Source organism: Pteropus vampyrus, unplaced genomic scaffold (genome assembly GCF_000151845.1).
Source record: "Pteropus vampyrus isolate Shadow unplaced genomic scaffold, Pvam_2.0 Scaffold26, whole genome shotgun sequence".
Classification (NCBI taxonomy): Eukaryota; Metazoa; Chordata; class Mammalia; order Chiroptera; family Pteropodidae; genus Pteropus; species Pteropus vampyrus.
Window position 1 is genome coordinate 4,899,124 of NW_011888807.1, and position 16,630 is coordinate 4,915,753.

The following is a 16,630-nucleotide window of genomic DNA, read 5'->3' on the forward strand; positions in this document are numbered from 1 at the left end:
TATATTGTATATATATATGTATATGTATATATATATGCACATATATATGTAATATATATATTGCCCACATTATAAATGTGGTTTTTTCCCCCACCTTTTTGGTCACCTCATCCAAGATCAAGCAAGAAGAAAACAGTAATTCAATTAAAAGTTAGGAAATGGGCATGGCACAGCTTTTTAAAAATTTCAACAGTATGTTTCCTTTATATGATGTTACAATAAATACTCTATAAAACTGTTACTTGAAGCCTTAGATAAGAATAAGCTGTTCTGAAAACAGCACTTGACATTGCCCAAAACAGTTCAGAAAATATTGCAGATTCTTTAGACTACAGTAGATAACTTTGAAAAATGTTCTTCAAATTTTTAAAAGGCAAAGTAAATTTCTCTCCACCTGCTAAATTACTGGACTTTTTGCACAAGATTGTCATTCGAGTTTTCTAAGAAGGGTTGTTTAAACATCTCTAAAATAAGCACTTTTTAAAACACTGTCATGAGATGCGTTTGTAAAATTATCCAGATCCAGATAAAAATGAGAAACTTGACAAGGGAAAACCTTGAACACTATTACTTCTTTTCCACCTGAAAAGTACACGTACAAGCTGAATATTTAACTCGGTAAAATGAGAATATTACCTGGTTTCTAAGGCACACCGTTTATAACATCTAAAGTGGGATTTATTTGATGAACTGCATTAAGCCCTCAGATATTTGCAGCAACTCAGGTAGAAAGAGGCAAGTATTCATGTTAGTCTGTAGTCAAAAAAGATATTTCAACTAAAATATGTCAATCCTCGCATCTGAAATCACTTAGACATTACTGATGCAGTATTTGGAAGTTTCTGTATACAATGACATACAGTGCTCAATGCTTTAGAGGGTTACTTAAACTCAGTACTCTTTTGTTCAACAATATCTCATTTCCACTATAAAGCTTGGTCTCCAGTTCCACTATCCAATGTCTGCCTTACATTATGTCGTATTTCATTAGTACCACATAAAGTGATTACGTTATAAAAGGCCTCTAGATCACTCGGTTCAAATGTAATAGCTGGTTTCATTAATGTTCCAGGAGCAAGAGAAGCCTCTCCAATAATTCTCAGGTTGATAAATTTGATTTTCCAAGTATTCTCCACAAAAGGGCAGCGGATGAGTCCAAAAATTTGTTCAAAAATGCCCAAACAAGTGTTTCCTCGGTGAACAGTTCCAGCAACTCCAATCATTACCAGACCATGGGGAGAAGAAGCACATTTCAGTCCACGGGAATCTAGGTTGGGACTGAGAAAAAGATATTCTTCTTTCACTAGTGACAGCAGACGAAGGCTCACAATTTCTGCTCCATGGTAGTCTATCACATTTTGTTCAGATGTGTTATAATAAAACCTAAGCTTGACATCATGCCAGAAGTGCTGTGGCCCCCATTCATCTTGAGGTGGTCCAAGAAAAGGATTCTGAGAATTAAGAAGTTCAAAGTACCAGTGACAGAATTCTTCTCCTAATCGTCGAAAATCAACTTTTTCAGCTTTTTTATCTTCTTTCTCCTGCTGGTTAAGATAAATAAATACAAAATAAAACCAAGATTAATTCTCATCTATTTTTCTAACCTGTTTCACAACAATGTTTTAATGTACTGATTATAGCAGAAGAGAAATGAACTATATGTAAACTCACTGAACCCATTATGCACAGTAAATTCTTTGTGTAAAAAGGAGAAAAATCATTTTAGAATTTCTCAGCTTAAGCAACTAAAAATTCAGCTAAGAAATTAAGGTTTAACAAAGCCTCTTAAAATAGCAGCATGAACAGTCAATAATTTACATAAGCATTTTCTCTTGATTGTGGCAATCGTTCACAGGTATGAAAAAAGGTCTGTCAAAGTCTTCAAACTGTATGCTTTAAATAAAAATACTTTGTGGCATATAAATCATAACACAGGAAGTTGACAATAATCATTTTTACTGTCTTCAAACATACTTCTAATATGATTGAAACAGGTTATTTACTATGACTGGATTAATTTTACACTATTATTTCTTTTATTTCAAAGAAAACGTTCTTGCAAAAATATACCTGATAGGCTAGATTTTTTATTCCAGAACATACTACCTTATTTACATGGTATCATATCTGTATTTATGAGCACCTGCTATTGAATATATTGGGTACTGTGCTGCTTGGCACTTAAGTGCTATTTTCCTTCTGTCTTCACAAGCTTTATGACAGATATCATTATGCCCATTTTCTAAAGAAAACGGGTTCAAAAAGGTCAAGTTATCTGCGCAAGTCAACACCTAGTATAAGGCATACCCTAATTTGAAGTCACATCTATATGATTTCAAAGTCAATGTCTTTTTCAGGACATTAAGAAAGCCCTTGGAAGATCCTTTCCTAATATGAAGGCAATATCACTGTAAAACACATTAATTCAAAGTATGTGGTATGTAGTTTAAAATGACCCAGAGGTTTATTCGATCAACATTTAAATTTTCATGACACTTAAAATGTGTAGTAGAGATATAAAAAAAAAAATTAGGAACAGACAATATCAGCTGGAGGAAATTATTAAAACAATAGTTTCTAGATAAAAAATCAAATATAAAAAATACTTAAGTTTCTTTCATAGAACTTTTGCAATTTAATGCCAGAGAAAGTTTTCAAAATGAGAAAGGGCTTACAATAGCATTCTTTTAAAGTAGGAAAAAATTAGAGAACTAGATGCTAAGTTCAAATTAAACTGATCCTGCAGTCTATCTATTCTCTTTAAAAATCCTATAGTCTTCATTTGATAGAGGATAAATACCTTTGCCCCCCTTACAAATCAATAGAATATTTTTTATACTTTACTGAATGTCAGACATATTATCTCTTAGGTGCTTTACTGGTCTTCCTTTAAAAATGCAAAAGATATAAATTAAAGCTAAAATGATAAAAAAACAAAATATTAACCATGTTACCAAAGACCTTGGATTATCTAAAGAGTTTGAGACAGAACTATGATTCAGTATATAAGATCTATTTTACCTGCTGAAAGAGTCTAATGTCCTCAGAGGTCTTAACTGGTTCTGGTGTTTCCTTCAATTTCAGCTGTAACTGCTTTCTCCAGTAATCTTTTGCATGCTGAATAAGACTGTGTTTTTCAGTAGCTGGAGGTATAATAACCCCCTGTGATGCCAAATACTTAAATATAACATCTCGGTGGACTTTTTTACGTTTCAGCAGTTCTTCTACACTTTGACTATATGCTAATATTGCACGAATAGCATCTAGAAGGAAATTGTAAAGATTAATAGAAAATCATGAGTCACTTAAAAATTTGTCTAGGGTCAGCAGAAACTATATCAATATTTATAAACTCTTAATCATGGTACTATTGCTTTTGCATGAGGTGGTTATCATTTTTTAAAAAACAGGAAGTGGGTTGTCAGGTTTGGGGTTTAAAAAAATATTGTTTCAAAATTCCCCACCGAATATTCTTTTTCTTTCACTTCTCATAAGATATAGTAACATTTCAGCATTTTCTTCTAAAGAATGGTGTGTTTTAAGAAAAAATCTGAGACAGAAAAAATTTGTGTTTTTTTGCTAATAAGGCCAATGGACCTAAATTCAGTTATAATCCCTAAAAATGGTTGTAAAATTACAATATTTTAGATGTGTAAGGACTTTTAGTTCAATATCCTCACTCTACGGATAATGAAACTTAAAGGTACATGAGGTATCAACAATCATACTTCTAAGAAGTGGCAGAACCCTGACTTGTATTTTTATTTTTAACATGTGTGAGGTATACAGAAGAGCAATAAAATGAACTCCCTTGTACACACCATGCAGAAAATTAATATCTTTGAGGTGGTCATTTTACCCCTCCCTAGCTATTCCTTCTCTTCCCACCCACCTCAAGGTAGCTATTATCCTAAATGTTACCATTCCTTTGCTTTTGTTTATAGTAGTACAGCATACTATATATCACTAAACAATATAGTTTGGTATTTTTGAACACTCTAAAAATTCACTCCGTCAATATATATAGTCTTCTGTAATCAGTTTTTCACTCAACATTGTTTCTGAGATCTACATGAGTATATGTAGCTCTAGTTGATTCATTTTCACTGCTGTACCATAGTTAATTATATGATTACATCGCAAGCTTATCCATCCTGTTTACAGGCTTTTACTGTGTGTGTCTAATTACAAACACTATTATTCTAATGCATGTCTCCCACTACACCACTACACAGAGGGTTAAGCAGTGTAAGCATTACATTGGGAGCTTGTTAAAAATATGTAATTTCTGCACCCTTCCCCGCAAAACAGCAACAACAACAAAACTACTGAATCAGAATTTTCATTTTAACAAGATCTTGAGGGATTCATAGGCACATTTAAGTTTGAGAAGCTCAGGTCTAGAATATGTGCGTAGAAGTAACTAAATCTTCCATTTTAGGAGATAATGTCAAACTTGTTTTCAAAGTGGGTAGTTCTAATTTACACTACTGCAGTAACTGTCAACAAATTTTTTTCACATGGTCACCAAAACTTGACGTTTATATATTTAGTTTTTTTTATCTATCTGGTACACGGAAAAGACTGTGTGTTTCGGTTTTTGTGTTTCGGTTTTCATTTCACTACTTTCTAAAGAGGTTATCTTTTCATGTTTATTGATTTATTTTTTCCCTCTGAGAAACACCACTTCAAATCATTTAACATATATGTACTGGGGAAGTTTCTTTTTCTTATTTGCTTTTAGAAACATCAATTAAATCCAGCATTTTGATCTAATACAATTTTAAATTCAGTAACCCTGACTTTAGAGGTGATTACCATGTAAAATACATGAATTCTGAAGAACTACATTAAATCTAAAACCAGTCTAAATTCTTAGGAATTTCTTCTAATGCTCATGGTTCGAAGTTTCAAATGATTTTCTTAAATGGGAAAAATATAAATTTGACTTAAGTAGATAGTTTTAAAAAAGCAGAATCGTTTGTAGAAAAGTCATACGCTAACATAGGGTGCTGGAATTTTCACATTTTAGAGTAAAATTCAGCGAGTTTAAACTAGTAGGTGATATAAAAAATGGAATAAACGCTTAAGTTACTCATTACATTTTTATACGGACTCATTACAACCAGGCTGAATATTAATAATCCTCGTAATTTATTCTACCGAAATGTTTGTTTGGCTCTGAAGAAATATATTCCTATAACACAATATCATCAAATCTCGATCTAAAAAAAAAGAAACGGAACCAAACTATATTTTTATTACAGTAGTCGTTTTATCTAGGAGACTGACACAAAAATGCTTATATCTCCTCTAAGCTTGAAGAAAAAAGCCTGAGCAGCAAACACTCCTCAGCTGATCGAAACAAAATGGAAAACACCCTGGCACCCCAGACATTTTTCTTTTTGGCCAGTTTTCTTAAAACGACTATTCACGTACTCTGATTCCTCGAAACAAGCATTTGCCAATAACATTACATGGATAAAACCTGGAAGCAGCGCTGTTTTCAGCAATCACCTCCTTCAGGTGCAGGGAGCAGCGGGGCGGCCCGAGGCTGCGTCGCGGCCCCAAGGCACCGGCGAGGGCCGAGATTCCCCAGCGTTCCGGGAGGGACTGAGAGCGAAGCCTCGAAGCTCCTCCGCTCCCACAGCCTGGGGCGTAGGTGAGGCCTGGGGAGGCGCAGCCGCCTTTGGGGAGAAGGGTCTATCCTTACCTTGGCGGTTCTCAGGCTGCACCAAACGGTTGGTAATGGTGTCGCATAGGGCTATGATCTCGCCGTTGTCTAGTAGGCCGAGCAGGTTACGACACCCTTCTCTCTCTGGGTGGCTAAGGCCCGACATCTCGACCCCCAGAAAAGGGGGAGAGGACGACGCCAATAATGTCGCTCCTTTAGGCCCAAGGGGCCGGCGCCTTGGCAACAGGCACCGGAAGTGCTTTTCCTGTTCTTCGCCACCAAAGAGCCTTGGGTATTCCAGACCGCTGGGCGGAAGTGGTCGCCAATGAGGTCAATCAGGAAATGCGGTGTTCCATTTTGCCGTTCCGGGCAGGCCAGGATGGAGTGGAGTCCCACAGATCTCACTTTAGAGAGAAGGACCGCGTTTACACCGATAACATAGACCATCCACAAGGGAGTTGGTAGCGGGAAGCGAAACCTTGAACTCTTCGGGAGTCCCGCCTCCAAAAGAACACCTGGGAGAGCTGCGCAATTGCAGGTGCGTGGAAAGCGGGCGCCGGCCCCCAGGCGATGGCGAGCTCCCGTGATGCCGCGGGGCCGGCCAATGGAGGCCCGTCCGTCCCGCCTGCCGGCACGGCCCCCGGGACCACGTGAAAGTCTTTGGCCATTTCTGAGCTGGGTGTGCTTATAGTTTGATATTCTTAAATTACATATAACTTACTTAAAATAATTTGGTTTCACCTGTCCTACGTCAAGCCTGCCCGCCTCTCAGCTGACTTTCAAAGATAGGCTATTGCTTCCATTCCTGTCCTCGCGAGCTTGGTCGTAGGCGGGGCGGTATCGGGTAGTAGTTTAAAGTTGGAGACTCCGGAAGCCGGATTATCTGAGTTTCACTACTCCATTTACTAACGGTGCGGTGGGGCAAGCTCTTTAGCCTTTTTGTCCCTCAGTTTCCTATCTCGAAATGGATCTAGTAGAGATGCTTATCTCATAGGGTTGTTGGTGAAGGGTGGGGAGATGAAGAACAATCCCTGGCCCAAGAAAGAGTTCAGTAAATATTAGCTGTTATTATTACTAACAGTATGACAGCAACACACATTCACGAGAGGGAAACAGTCATGCTCTGCTGGACCAAGCCCGGATTAGGAATCATACTTAAAGCGCTTGCCTCTATATCCTTTCATTTTTTAGCCGGTTTGGTAATATTTAATTAGGATGTTGCCAGTAGCTGAAATGTATACATCTGTATATCCGGTTAGCAAATTTAACATTAAAAAAAAATTAGCCATAAAATATGCTGTAAATATAGTATTTAAAACAGGCATTCAAAGCATGGTTAATATAATTTGCCAGTGGAGATTATTTGGGGTATTTTACTAAACAGATATCAATTCTACATTTTTCATTAAGCATTAAGTGCTTACTACGCTAGGTATTGAAGATTGAGAGAAATGGCAGACTTTCTTCAAGAAGCTCTTGGGAGTTTGGCAAGTAAAGAGATGACAAGTAAGTGCTCATAATGCTGGTGTGGGACTACATGGAAGGCATGCCCAACTTTTACATTCATTCTTTCAAAAAATGTAAGTACTTGCCAGGCTCTGTTCTTTATGCTGTGAACAAGTCAAGGCACTTGCATTCTGGTGGGAAGAAACAGACAAACTACTGTGTCGGGAAATGGAGGAAAATACATCAAAAGGAGGATGATGAGGAGGATGTTATTTTATACTACTGTCAAGAAAGTCTTCTCTAAGCAACATTGAAAGACCTGAAGAAAATGAGAGCATGAACCACAGAAGAAACCTAGGAAAAAGCAACAGTAGAGGTTATGAGGAAAGGATGGAGTGCTTGGCATGTAGGAAGGAGGTGGAGAGTCTGGAGGAACTTATGCAAGGAGGAGGCAATGAGCAATAAAATTAGAGTTGTAATCAAGATTGATCTAGAGCAGGGTTCCTGAACAAGAGCGCTATAAACATTTTGGACAGGATAATTCTTTGTTGTGGGGGCCGTCCTATGCATTGTAGGATGCCAGTAGCACCTCTTCCCCCATTTGTATATACCAAAAATTTCTCCAATTTTCCACCATTTTCCTAGGTGGAAAAATCATCCCCAATTGAGAACCGCTGATATAGAAACACCTGTCCAAGTGCTTTCTGAGAGGATGAAAATGTTCTGTATCAGTGCTGTCCAGTACATCATCCACCAGCCACATGTGGCTATTGAGCTCTTGTGATGTGGTTGAGGAACTCAAATTTTATTTGAATTTTAATTAAATTTTAATAGCTGTGTGTGGCTGGTGGCTACCGTATTAATGTAGATCTAGAGCCTGGTAGGCCATTATGGACTTTGGCTTTTATCTTTTATCTCTGTCTTCATTTCCTGTTATTCTCTCTCTCACTGCAGACTAGTCACAGTGCTATTTGTTCCTTAAACTTGCCGTGTAGGTCCCTTTGCTTTTGCTATTCTGCCTGGCACAGCTTTCCCTCAGACATTTAAATGGTTCTCTTTCCCTTCCTTTATTCGGGTCCTTGCTCAAAAATCACCTTATCAAAGAGTCCTTCCCCTATCATCATTTAAAATGATCACTAACAATGCCATGCTTATTTAAACCTTCCCTACCCTACTTAAGTTTTCTTTGTAGCACTTATATGATACTATATGTTTGCTGCCCTACAGTAAAATGTAAGTTTTGTGAGCCAGGGATTTTTATCTTTTATTTTTATTGTCTATTACAGAACCTGGCACATAGTACGAAATATTTGTTGAATAAATGAATGTGTTGTAAAGCCATTGGAGGATTTTAAACTGAAGAATGCCATGGTCTAACTTGTTTCAAACAAGACCATTTTGAGGTGCTTCCTGGTGTGAAGAACAGTCTGGAGAAGGGCAAAAGTAGAGGCAGAGGACCCAATTAGGAGACTAGTATTATAGTCCAATGGAGATAAGATGGTAGATTGATTTAGAGTGGAGGATATGATAAGGAGTCAGGGATGACAAAGGTTTTGGTTCGTGCAAGTGGAGCATTTACTGAGAAGAGGAAGACGAGGAGAAGTAATGGATAAATCAGTTTTCAAGAGAGAAAGTGGTGATCCCCAAGGATTAGGCATAGAATGAGGGGTGGGACAGAAAGGGAGTGAAGAATTACAAGTAAAGGGAGCAGTCATGAATAATGCATGGAATAAAACAGCAGGGCTGTTTTTGGCTGGAGCCAAAGACAGTACAGGAGCCATTACGTGAAATTTAATAAAATTATAACAGTAAGGGCTCGGCACCAGGCCCCCTTCACAGACTTAATTCTTATAACCTTGCAAGAACAACTTTTAATAGATGTGGAAATCTGAGTTCAGTAGGATGCACTTAATTGCTTAAGGATTTACAAGCATAAAACTATCATGTTGGAATTTGAATACAAATGATCCCCACACCTCTTTGAGCTGTTTCCATTAAATCATATTCTGGTAGTTTCACTTATTGAATGCTTTTTGAGGAAAAAAAAGTTTTCTAGATTGAAGTGGTTTGAGGTATTAGATCTTAATATTAAAATATACATTTACCGATCTTCAAAGTCCTGAGAGAGGGAGAGGAGGAAGATGGCGGACTAGGTAAAAGCAGGGTTTGTCTCTTCCCAGGACTGCATTAAAATTACAACCAAATTATAAAATAATCAACATGGAGAATCACCTGATGTCCAGCTGATTATAACACCTACATCTGATAATGTAAAGGAGCCACATCAAAACCAGTAGGAGGAGCAAAGTCCTAAATCGGGCTGGACCCGCACCCTCGGGTGGTGGAGGATCACTAATATGGAGAGAGAGAGGTTGCAGAGGCTCTCCTGAAGGAGAGGGGTGTCCTGGTCACATCTGGGGGCTCCCCAGCCCAGGGAAGAGGAAATTCCAATAACTCTGTAGAAACTAGAGGAGATTCTGGCTTTCTCGGTGAGCCGGAAGGAGACTAAGCCCCTACACTTCCCTTTGAAGGACCTGTGCAAAGGTTTTCTGACTTGTGGACACTTGCCCGGGACATCAGCTGTGGGTCTGAGGCTTGTGTGGGATTCATTCTGAAAAGGTCTCCATTACCTAGAGTCAGAAAGAGGGCTGGAAAGGCAGCCACCATTGTGCTTTGGTCCACCCGCCCCTTCCCCCCCACAGACCACACCAGCTTGATTGTGCAGACCCCTCCCACAGAGCCATTAGGAGAAGCTGGTCTGAGGGGGATCAGCCTGTCCCACCTAACCTGTAGACTGCCTGGGGAAGTTGTTTATGGTTGGCTGCCAAGCCCTGAGCTGAGTGATTCAGAGTGAAGTACTCACAGCAGGGCGGCCATTGTTGTGAGCAGCGTTTTTAATCCCAGCAACAGTGGCCAGCCAGCACAGTGAGCCCCATTTCAGAGATAAGAGTCAAGCAGATCACTGCTGCCAACACAAACTTGGGCAGATATCGAGGACTTGTGAGCCAGTCCCAAACAGCAGTTGGTCTTGCTGTGATCTGGATCATCTGCAGGAACTTACAACAGTTAACAAATTTCTGGCAAGACAGGCTGTTTTGATCTGACAGCCACTGTCTCTCTGAGACCCCACACACCCAACCAGCAGGTATTATTGGCTTGCGGCCAAGCTCAGCTCCAAGTGATTCAGAACCAAGTGTTCACAGTGAGATAGCCATTGTTGTGAGTGGCTTTTCCAATCACAGCAAAAGCAGCCAGCCCTGTAAGCTACATTTCCATTCCCGGCAGGTGACGGTGCTGTGAGCCACACTTCAGCAGTAGGGATAGGCAGATCACTGCTGCCATCAGGAACTTGGGCAGATATCGAGGGCCTGTGGGCCAGTCTCAGATAGCAACTGGTCTTGCTGTGACCTAGGTCTTATGTGGGAACTCACAACACTTACCAAATTTGCAGCAAGACTGAGGATGTACTGATCTGACTGCCAGTGTCTCTCTAACACTCCACCCCAACCCGACCTGCAGACTACCCGGGGCACTATTATTAGCTTGCTACCAAGCTCAGCTCCAAATGATTCAGGACCAAGTGTTCACAGCTGGGCAGCCATCACTGTGAGTGGCCTTTCCACTCGCAGCAAAAGCTGCAAGCCCTGTAAGCTACATTTCAGTTCCCAGTGGGTGACGAATGCTATGAGCCGCATTTCAATGGAAAACATGGAGAGTGAGAGACAGCCTCAGATCTCTCTCCTTGAAACGACAATAAGCTGAACATCTAAAACGCAACAAAAAACACCCAAACTGCACACCATCACTTCTGAGCCTGGGATCTGCACATGAGAGCTACCACAGGTACTTTAAGGCATTATATAAAGCAGGGATCCAAGAGGCTTAGACACCACCTACTGGAAACCAAAAGAAAAGCACCTTCTTTGCAACAGACTACAGTCAGACCTTTATATAATAAACCTTCTTTCTGGAAAACAGCAATAATACACTTCTATTAATGCCTACGTGGAGAAATAGTCCATTAAACACCATGAACAACCAAGGTGACAAGGCATCTCAGAAAGAGAAAAATCTCCAGAAAATAAGCTTACAGACATAGAAATATGTGACTTAAGTGACAGAGAATTTAGGATGATACTTCTGAAAAAACTCAATGAGATCAAAAACAAATCATGTCAACAATTTCAGGAATTGAAGAAACAACTAGAAGAGCAGAGCAAGGAGATTGAAACCCTCAAAAAGAACCAAATAGAACATCTGGTGATGAAGAACTCACTGCAAGAGTTGAAAAATGAAATAGCAAGATTGGGAAATAGAGTTGACCAAAAGGAGGAAAGGATCAGTGATATCGAAGACAGAAATCTAGAAATGCATCAGAAGGAAGAGAACGAAACCGAGGAATGAAAAATAATGAAAGAGAAATATAAGAACTAGCTGATACCATCAGGAGAGGAAACATAATAATAATTCGCATTATCAAAGGCGAGGAAAAGGAGCAGGGACTAGAGAGCATTCTCAGACAAATAGTGGACGAGAATTTCCGAAATCTAAGGAATGAGCTGGAGCTTGGGATTCAAGAAGTCAACAGAACACCCAATTATCTCAATGCAAAAAGGCCTTCACCAAGACACATTGTATTAAAGTTATCAAAAATCAGTGACAAAGATAGAATTCTCAAGGCAGCCAGGGAAAAGAAAATGGTAACATATAAAGGTAAACCTATTGGATTATCCTCAGACTTCTCAGTACCAATCTTATAAGCCAGAAAGGAATGGAATCAAATATTTAAACTATCAAGTCAAAGGAACTGCCAGCCGAGAATAATGTATCCAGCTAAGCTCTTTAGATATGAAGGAGAAATTAAGATCTTTCCAGACATACAAAAATTGAGGGAATTCTCCAATACAATACCTGCACTACAGGGAATACTGAAAGGGGTCAGCTCACCTAAAACGAAATGACAACAACAACAAAAATACATAATTAGGAGTAAAGTGACTATCAGGCAAATAGAAGCAGAGGAGTGCAGCCCTTACTAAGAACAGGGCGTTATGAGCTTAAATAATAAGATGAGAATTGTTATAACAAGATAGTAATGAACATTCAGCATACATAGGGACAAACAGACAACAATGACTAAGAAGGGGAGGATTCAAAGATCCAAATTTGCAAAGGGGAATGGAGATAAGGCAGATGCAGAAGACTGTATGTATGTATATTACTATCTTTTTCATAATTGTAATGGTAACCACACACCAAAGATTCAGAACTGAAGTATATAACATAAAACAAGAAGAACCAGAGGCAAAACCCACAGAAGCCAACCAAAATAAAGAAAACAAACACCAGGACAGGGAAGCAATGGAAACATCGAGCTACCAGAAAACAAAAAGTAAAATGGCTATAAGAAGACCTCATATTTCAATAATCACCCTAAATGTAAATGGACTGATCTCACCAATAAAAAGGCACAAAGCTGCATAATGGATCAAAAAACAAAACCCAACCATATGCTGCTTCCAGGAGACACATCTTAGCTCCAAAGACAAATACAGACTCAAAGTGAATGGGTGAAAAATGTTTCAAGCAAATGGCATTCAGAGAAAAGCAAGAGTAGCGGTACTAATATCGGACAAAAGAGAGTTCAAAAATAAAAAAAGATAAAGATACTGAGAGACACTTCATAATGAGAAAGGGAATCATGCACCAAGACAACATAACAATTATTAATATCTATGCTCCCAATCAGGGAGCTCTGAAATATGAATGTAAAGCAATTACTAACAGAACTAAAAGGAGAAACAGACCAAAACAATATCGTAGTAGGGGATCTAAATATTCCACTGCCGGACATGGACAGATCATCCAAACAAAATCAATAAGGAAATAATATCCTTAAATGACACATTAGACCAACTGGACATAACTGATGTTTACAGAGCCTTCCATCTCAAAACGGCTGCTTATACATCCTTCTCTAGTGCAAATGGAACATTCTCAAGAATCGACCACATACTGGGACACAGAGATAGCCTCAACAAATACAAGAGGGTTGAAACCATACCAGCCATTTTCTCTGATCATAATGCTTTGAAACTAGAGATCAACTGCAAAAAGAAAGCAGGAAGAACCACAAATACATGGAGATTAAACAACATCCTACTGAAGAATAACTGGGTCAGAGAAGAAATAAAAAGAGATCTAGAGATACGTAGAAACGAATAATAATGATAGTACAACATATCAAAACTTTTGGGACACTGCAAAAACGGTCAAAAGAGGAAAGTTCACATCATTACAGGCCTATCTCCAAAAACAAGAACGAGCCCAAATAAACAACCTAATGCTTCATCTTAAAAAACTAGAAAAGGAAGAACAAATGAAGCCTAAAGTCGGCAGAAGGAAAGAAATCATCAAAATTAGAGCAGAAATAAATGAAATTGAAAACACAAAAAACAATAGAAAAAAATAAATGCAACAAAGAGCTGGTTCTTTGAGAAGGTTAATAAAATCGACAAACCCCTGGCTAGATTCACTATAGAAAAAAGAGAAAGGACACAAATAAACAAAATCATAGATGAAAGACGGGAAATTACAACTGATATCACAGAAATACAAAGGATCATACAAGAATACTATGAAAAAGTATATAACACCAAATTTAATAACCTAGAAGAAATGGACCACGACTTAGAAAAATACAACCTTCTTAGACTGAATCAAAAGAAGTGGAAAATCTAAATAGACTGATCAGCAACATGGAAATTGAAACAATCATCAAAAGACTACGAAAGTAAAAGTCCAAGACTAGATGGCTTCACCAGTGAATTCTACCAAACATTCAAAGAACATTTAATACTTATTGTCCTCAAACTCTTCCAAAATATGGAAGAGGAGGCAATACTTCCCAACTCATTTCATGAGGCCAATATTACTTCGATACCGAAACCTGGTAAAGATAATACAAAAAAAGAAAACTACAGACCAGTATCTCTCATGAACACACATGCAAAAATCCTAAATAAGATACTAGCAAACCGAATACAGCAATATGTTGAAAAGATTATACACCATGATCAAGTGGGCTTCATCCCAGGGGCATAGGGATGGTTCAATATACACAAATCGATTAATATGATACATCACAAACAAATTAAAAAATAAGAATCAGATGATCGTATTAATACATGCAGAAAAAGCCTTCAATAAGATACAGCATCCATTTATGATCAAAACACTTCACAAAATCATTATAGAAGGAAAATAACATAATCAACACCATATATGACAAACTCTCAGCCAACATTATACTTAATGGTGAAAAACTAAAAACCTTCCGTCTAAGATCAAGAACAAGACAAGGCTGTCCATTCTTGCCACTTTTATTCAATATAACATTGGAGGTGCTATCGCGTGCAGTTAGACAAGCGAAAGATACAAAAGGCATCCAAATAGGAAACGAATAAGTCAAACTGTTTCTATTTGCAGATGACTTGATTCTCTATATAGAAAACCCTAAAGACTCCACAAGAACACCACTAGAAACAATAAGCAAATACAGTAAAGTTTCTGGTTACAATATCAACGTTCAAAAATCCATAGCATTCTTATATTCTAACAACGAAGTGTCAGAAAAAGAAGTGGAAAAAATAATTCCTTTCACAATTGCAACAAAAAGAATAAAATACTTAGGAATAAATTTAACGAAACGTGAAGGACCTATATAATGAAAACTACAAAACTCTATTAAATGAAATCAAATCATCCAAAGAAATGGAAAGATATTCCATGTTCTTGGATTGGAAGAATCAACATAGTTAAAATGACCATATTACCTACAGCATTCTACAGATTTAATGCAATCTCCATTGAAATCCCATCGGCATTTTTTAAAGAAAAAGAACAACAAATCATCAGATTTATATGGAAGCACAAAAGACCCCAAACTGCCAAAGCCATCCTGAGAAAAAGGAACGAGGCTGGAAGCATCACTCCGACCACTTCAAATTATACTAAAGTGACAGTAATCAAAACAGCATGGTACTGGCAGCAAAACAGACAAACGGACCAGTGGATCAGAACTGAGAGTCCAGAAGCAGACCCATATTTATATGGGCAAACAATTTTTGACAAAGAAGCCAAAAACATACAGTGGAGAAAGGAAAGCCTCTTTAATAAATGGTGCTAGGAAAACTAGAAAGCTACCTGCAAAAGAACAAAAGTAGACTGTTGTCTATCACCACACAGCAAAATTAACTCAAAATGGATTAAGGACCTCAATATAAAACCTGAAACAATAAAATGCATGGAAGGAAACAGGAACGAAACTCAAGGACATTGGACTTAAAGTGGATTTTATGAATTTGACCTCAAAGGCAAGGGAAATGAAAGCAAAAATAAATGAATGGGACTACATCAAACTAAAAAGCTTCTGCACAGGAAAGTCATCAACAAGGTAAAGAGACAACCATCTGAATGGGAAAATATATTTGCAAGCAATGCCTCTGATAAGGGCCTAAGATCCAAAATATACAAAGAACTCATATGACTCAATAACAACAAAAAAAACAAACAATCCAATCAAAAAATGGGCCTAAGATCTGAACGGCTTCTTCTCCCCAGAGGACATACAAATGGCCAACAAACATGAAAAGATGCTCAACATCACTATTAGAGAAATGCAAATCAAAACCACAATGATATACCATCTCGCACTTGTTAGAATGGCTATAATCAACAGGACAAGTAATAAATGCTGGAGAGGATGCGGAGAAAAAGGAGCCTTCATACACTGCTGGTGGGACTGCAAAGTGGAAAACAGTATGGAAAACAGTATGGAGGCTCCTCAAAAAACTAAGAATTGATCTACCATATGATCCAGCAAACCCTCTACTGGGTATTTACCTCAAAGACTTAAAAAATCATATCCATAAAGATATTTGCACACCAGTGTTCATAGCAGTATTATTCACAGTGACCAGGACATGGAAGTAACCGAAATGTCCTATGATAGATAATTGGCTAAAGAAGCTGTGGTACAAACATACGAAGGAATATTACTCAGCCATAACAAAAGATGAAATACAGCCATTTGCGACAACATGGATGGAACTCGAGATAATTATGTTAAGTGAAATAAGCCAGACAGAATAAGTTGAAAATCACATGATATCACTTGTATGTGAGATATAAACCTAAAAGCAACAAACAAACAGGAGAAACAAACAGACTCATGGACAAAGACTACAAGTCTAGTGGTTACCAGAGGAACCAGAGGGTGGGGGGTGGGTAGATGGAGTAAAGGAGGTCAAATATAGTGGGGTATGGGTAGGGTGAAGTGGGTAAAGGGGATCAAATATATGGTAGCTTCAGAAAACTGGATTTGGGTGGTAAACACACAATAGAATATACAGATGTTAAATTATTACACCTGAAAATTATATAATTGTATTAACCAATGTTACCCCAATAAACTTAATTTAGAAAAAAAAATACACACACACACACACA

General features: G+C 38.1%; 1 protein-coding gene and 1 long non-coding RNA gene across 3 annotated transcripts in view; one reads left to right on the plus strand and one right to left on the minus strand.

The window, feature by feature from the left end:
* Window positions 1-151: 151 nt before the first annotated feature.
* CUNH3orf38 (chromosome unknown C3orf38 homolog) lies at window positions 152-6,178 on the minus strand. Of its 2 annotated transcripts, none has more exons than XM_011356411.2 (3): window positions 5,714-6,178; window positions 3,022-3,263; window positions 152-1,541 (listed from the first exon to the last, which is right to left on the minus strand). In XM_011356411.2, exons 1-3 carry the CDS (start codon window positions 5,838-5,840, stop codon window positions 927-929), a joined length of 984 nt encoding a protein of 327 aa, XP_011354713.1. In that variant the 5' UTR covers window positions 5,841-6,178; the 3' UTR covers window positions 152-926. The 2 variants fall into 2 exon arrangements, with proteins under 2 accessions (XP_011354713.1, XP_011354712.1); XM_011356410.2 differs by having other exon boundaries at window positions 152-1,544; window positions 5,714-6,170.
* LOC105289644 overlaps window positions 6,051-16,630 on the plus strand; it is a 12,563-nt gene continuing 1,983 nt past the window's right edge. The window contains exons 1-2 of the long non-coding RNA XR_895680.2: window positions 6,051-6,212; window positions 7,085-7,180. This is a non-coding gene — a long non-coding RNA (uncharacterized LOC105289644). The remainder of the gene's footprint in view (window positions 6,213-7,084; window positions 7,181-16,630) is intronic.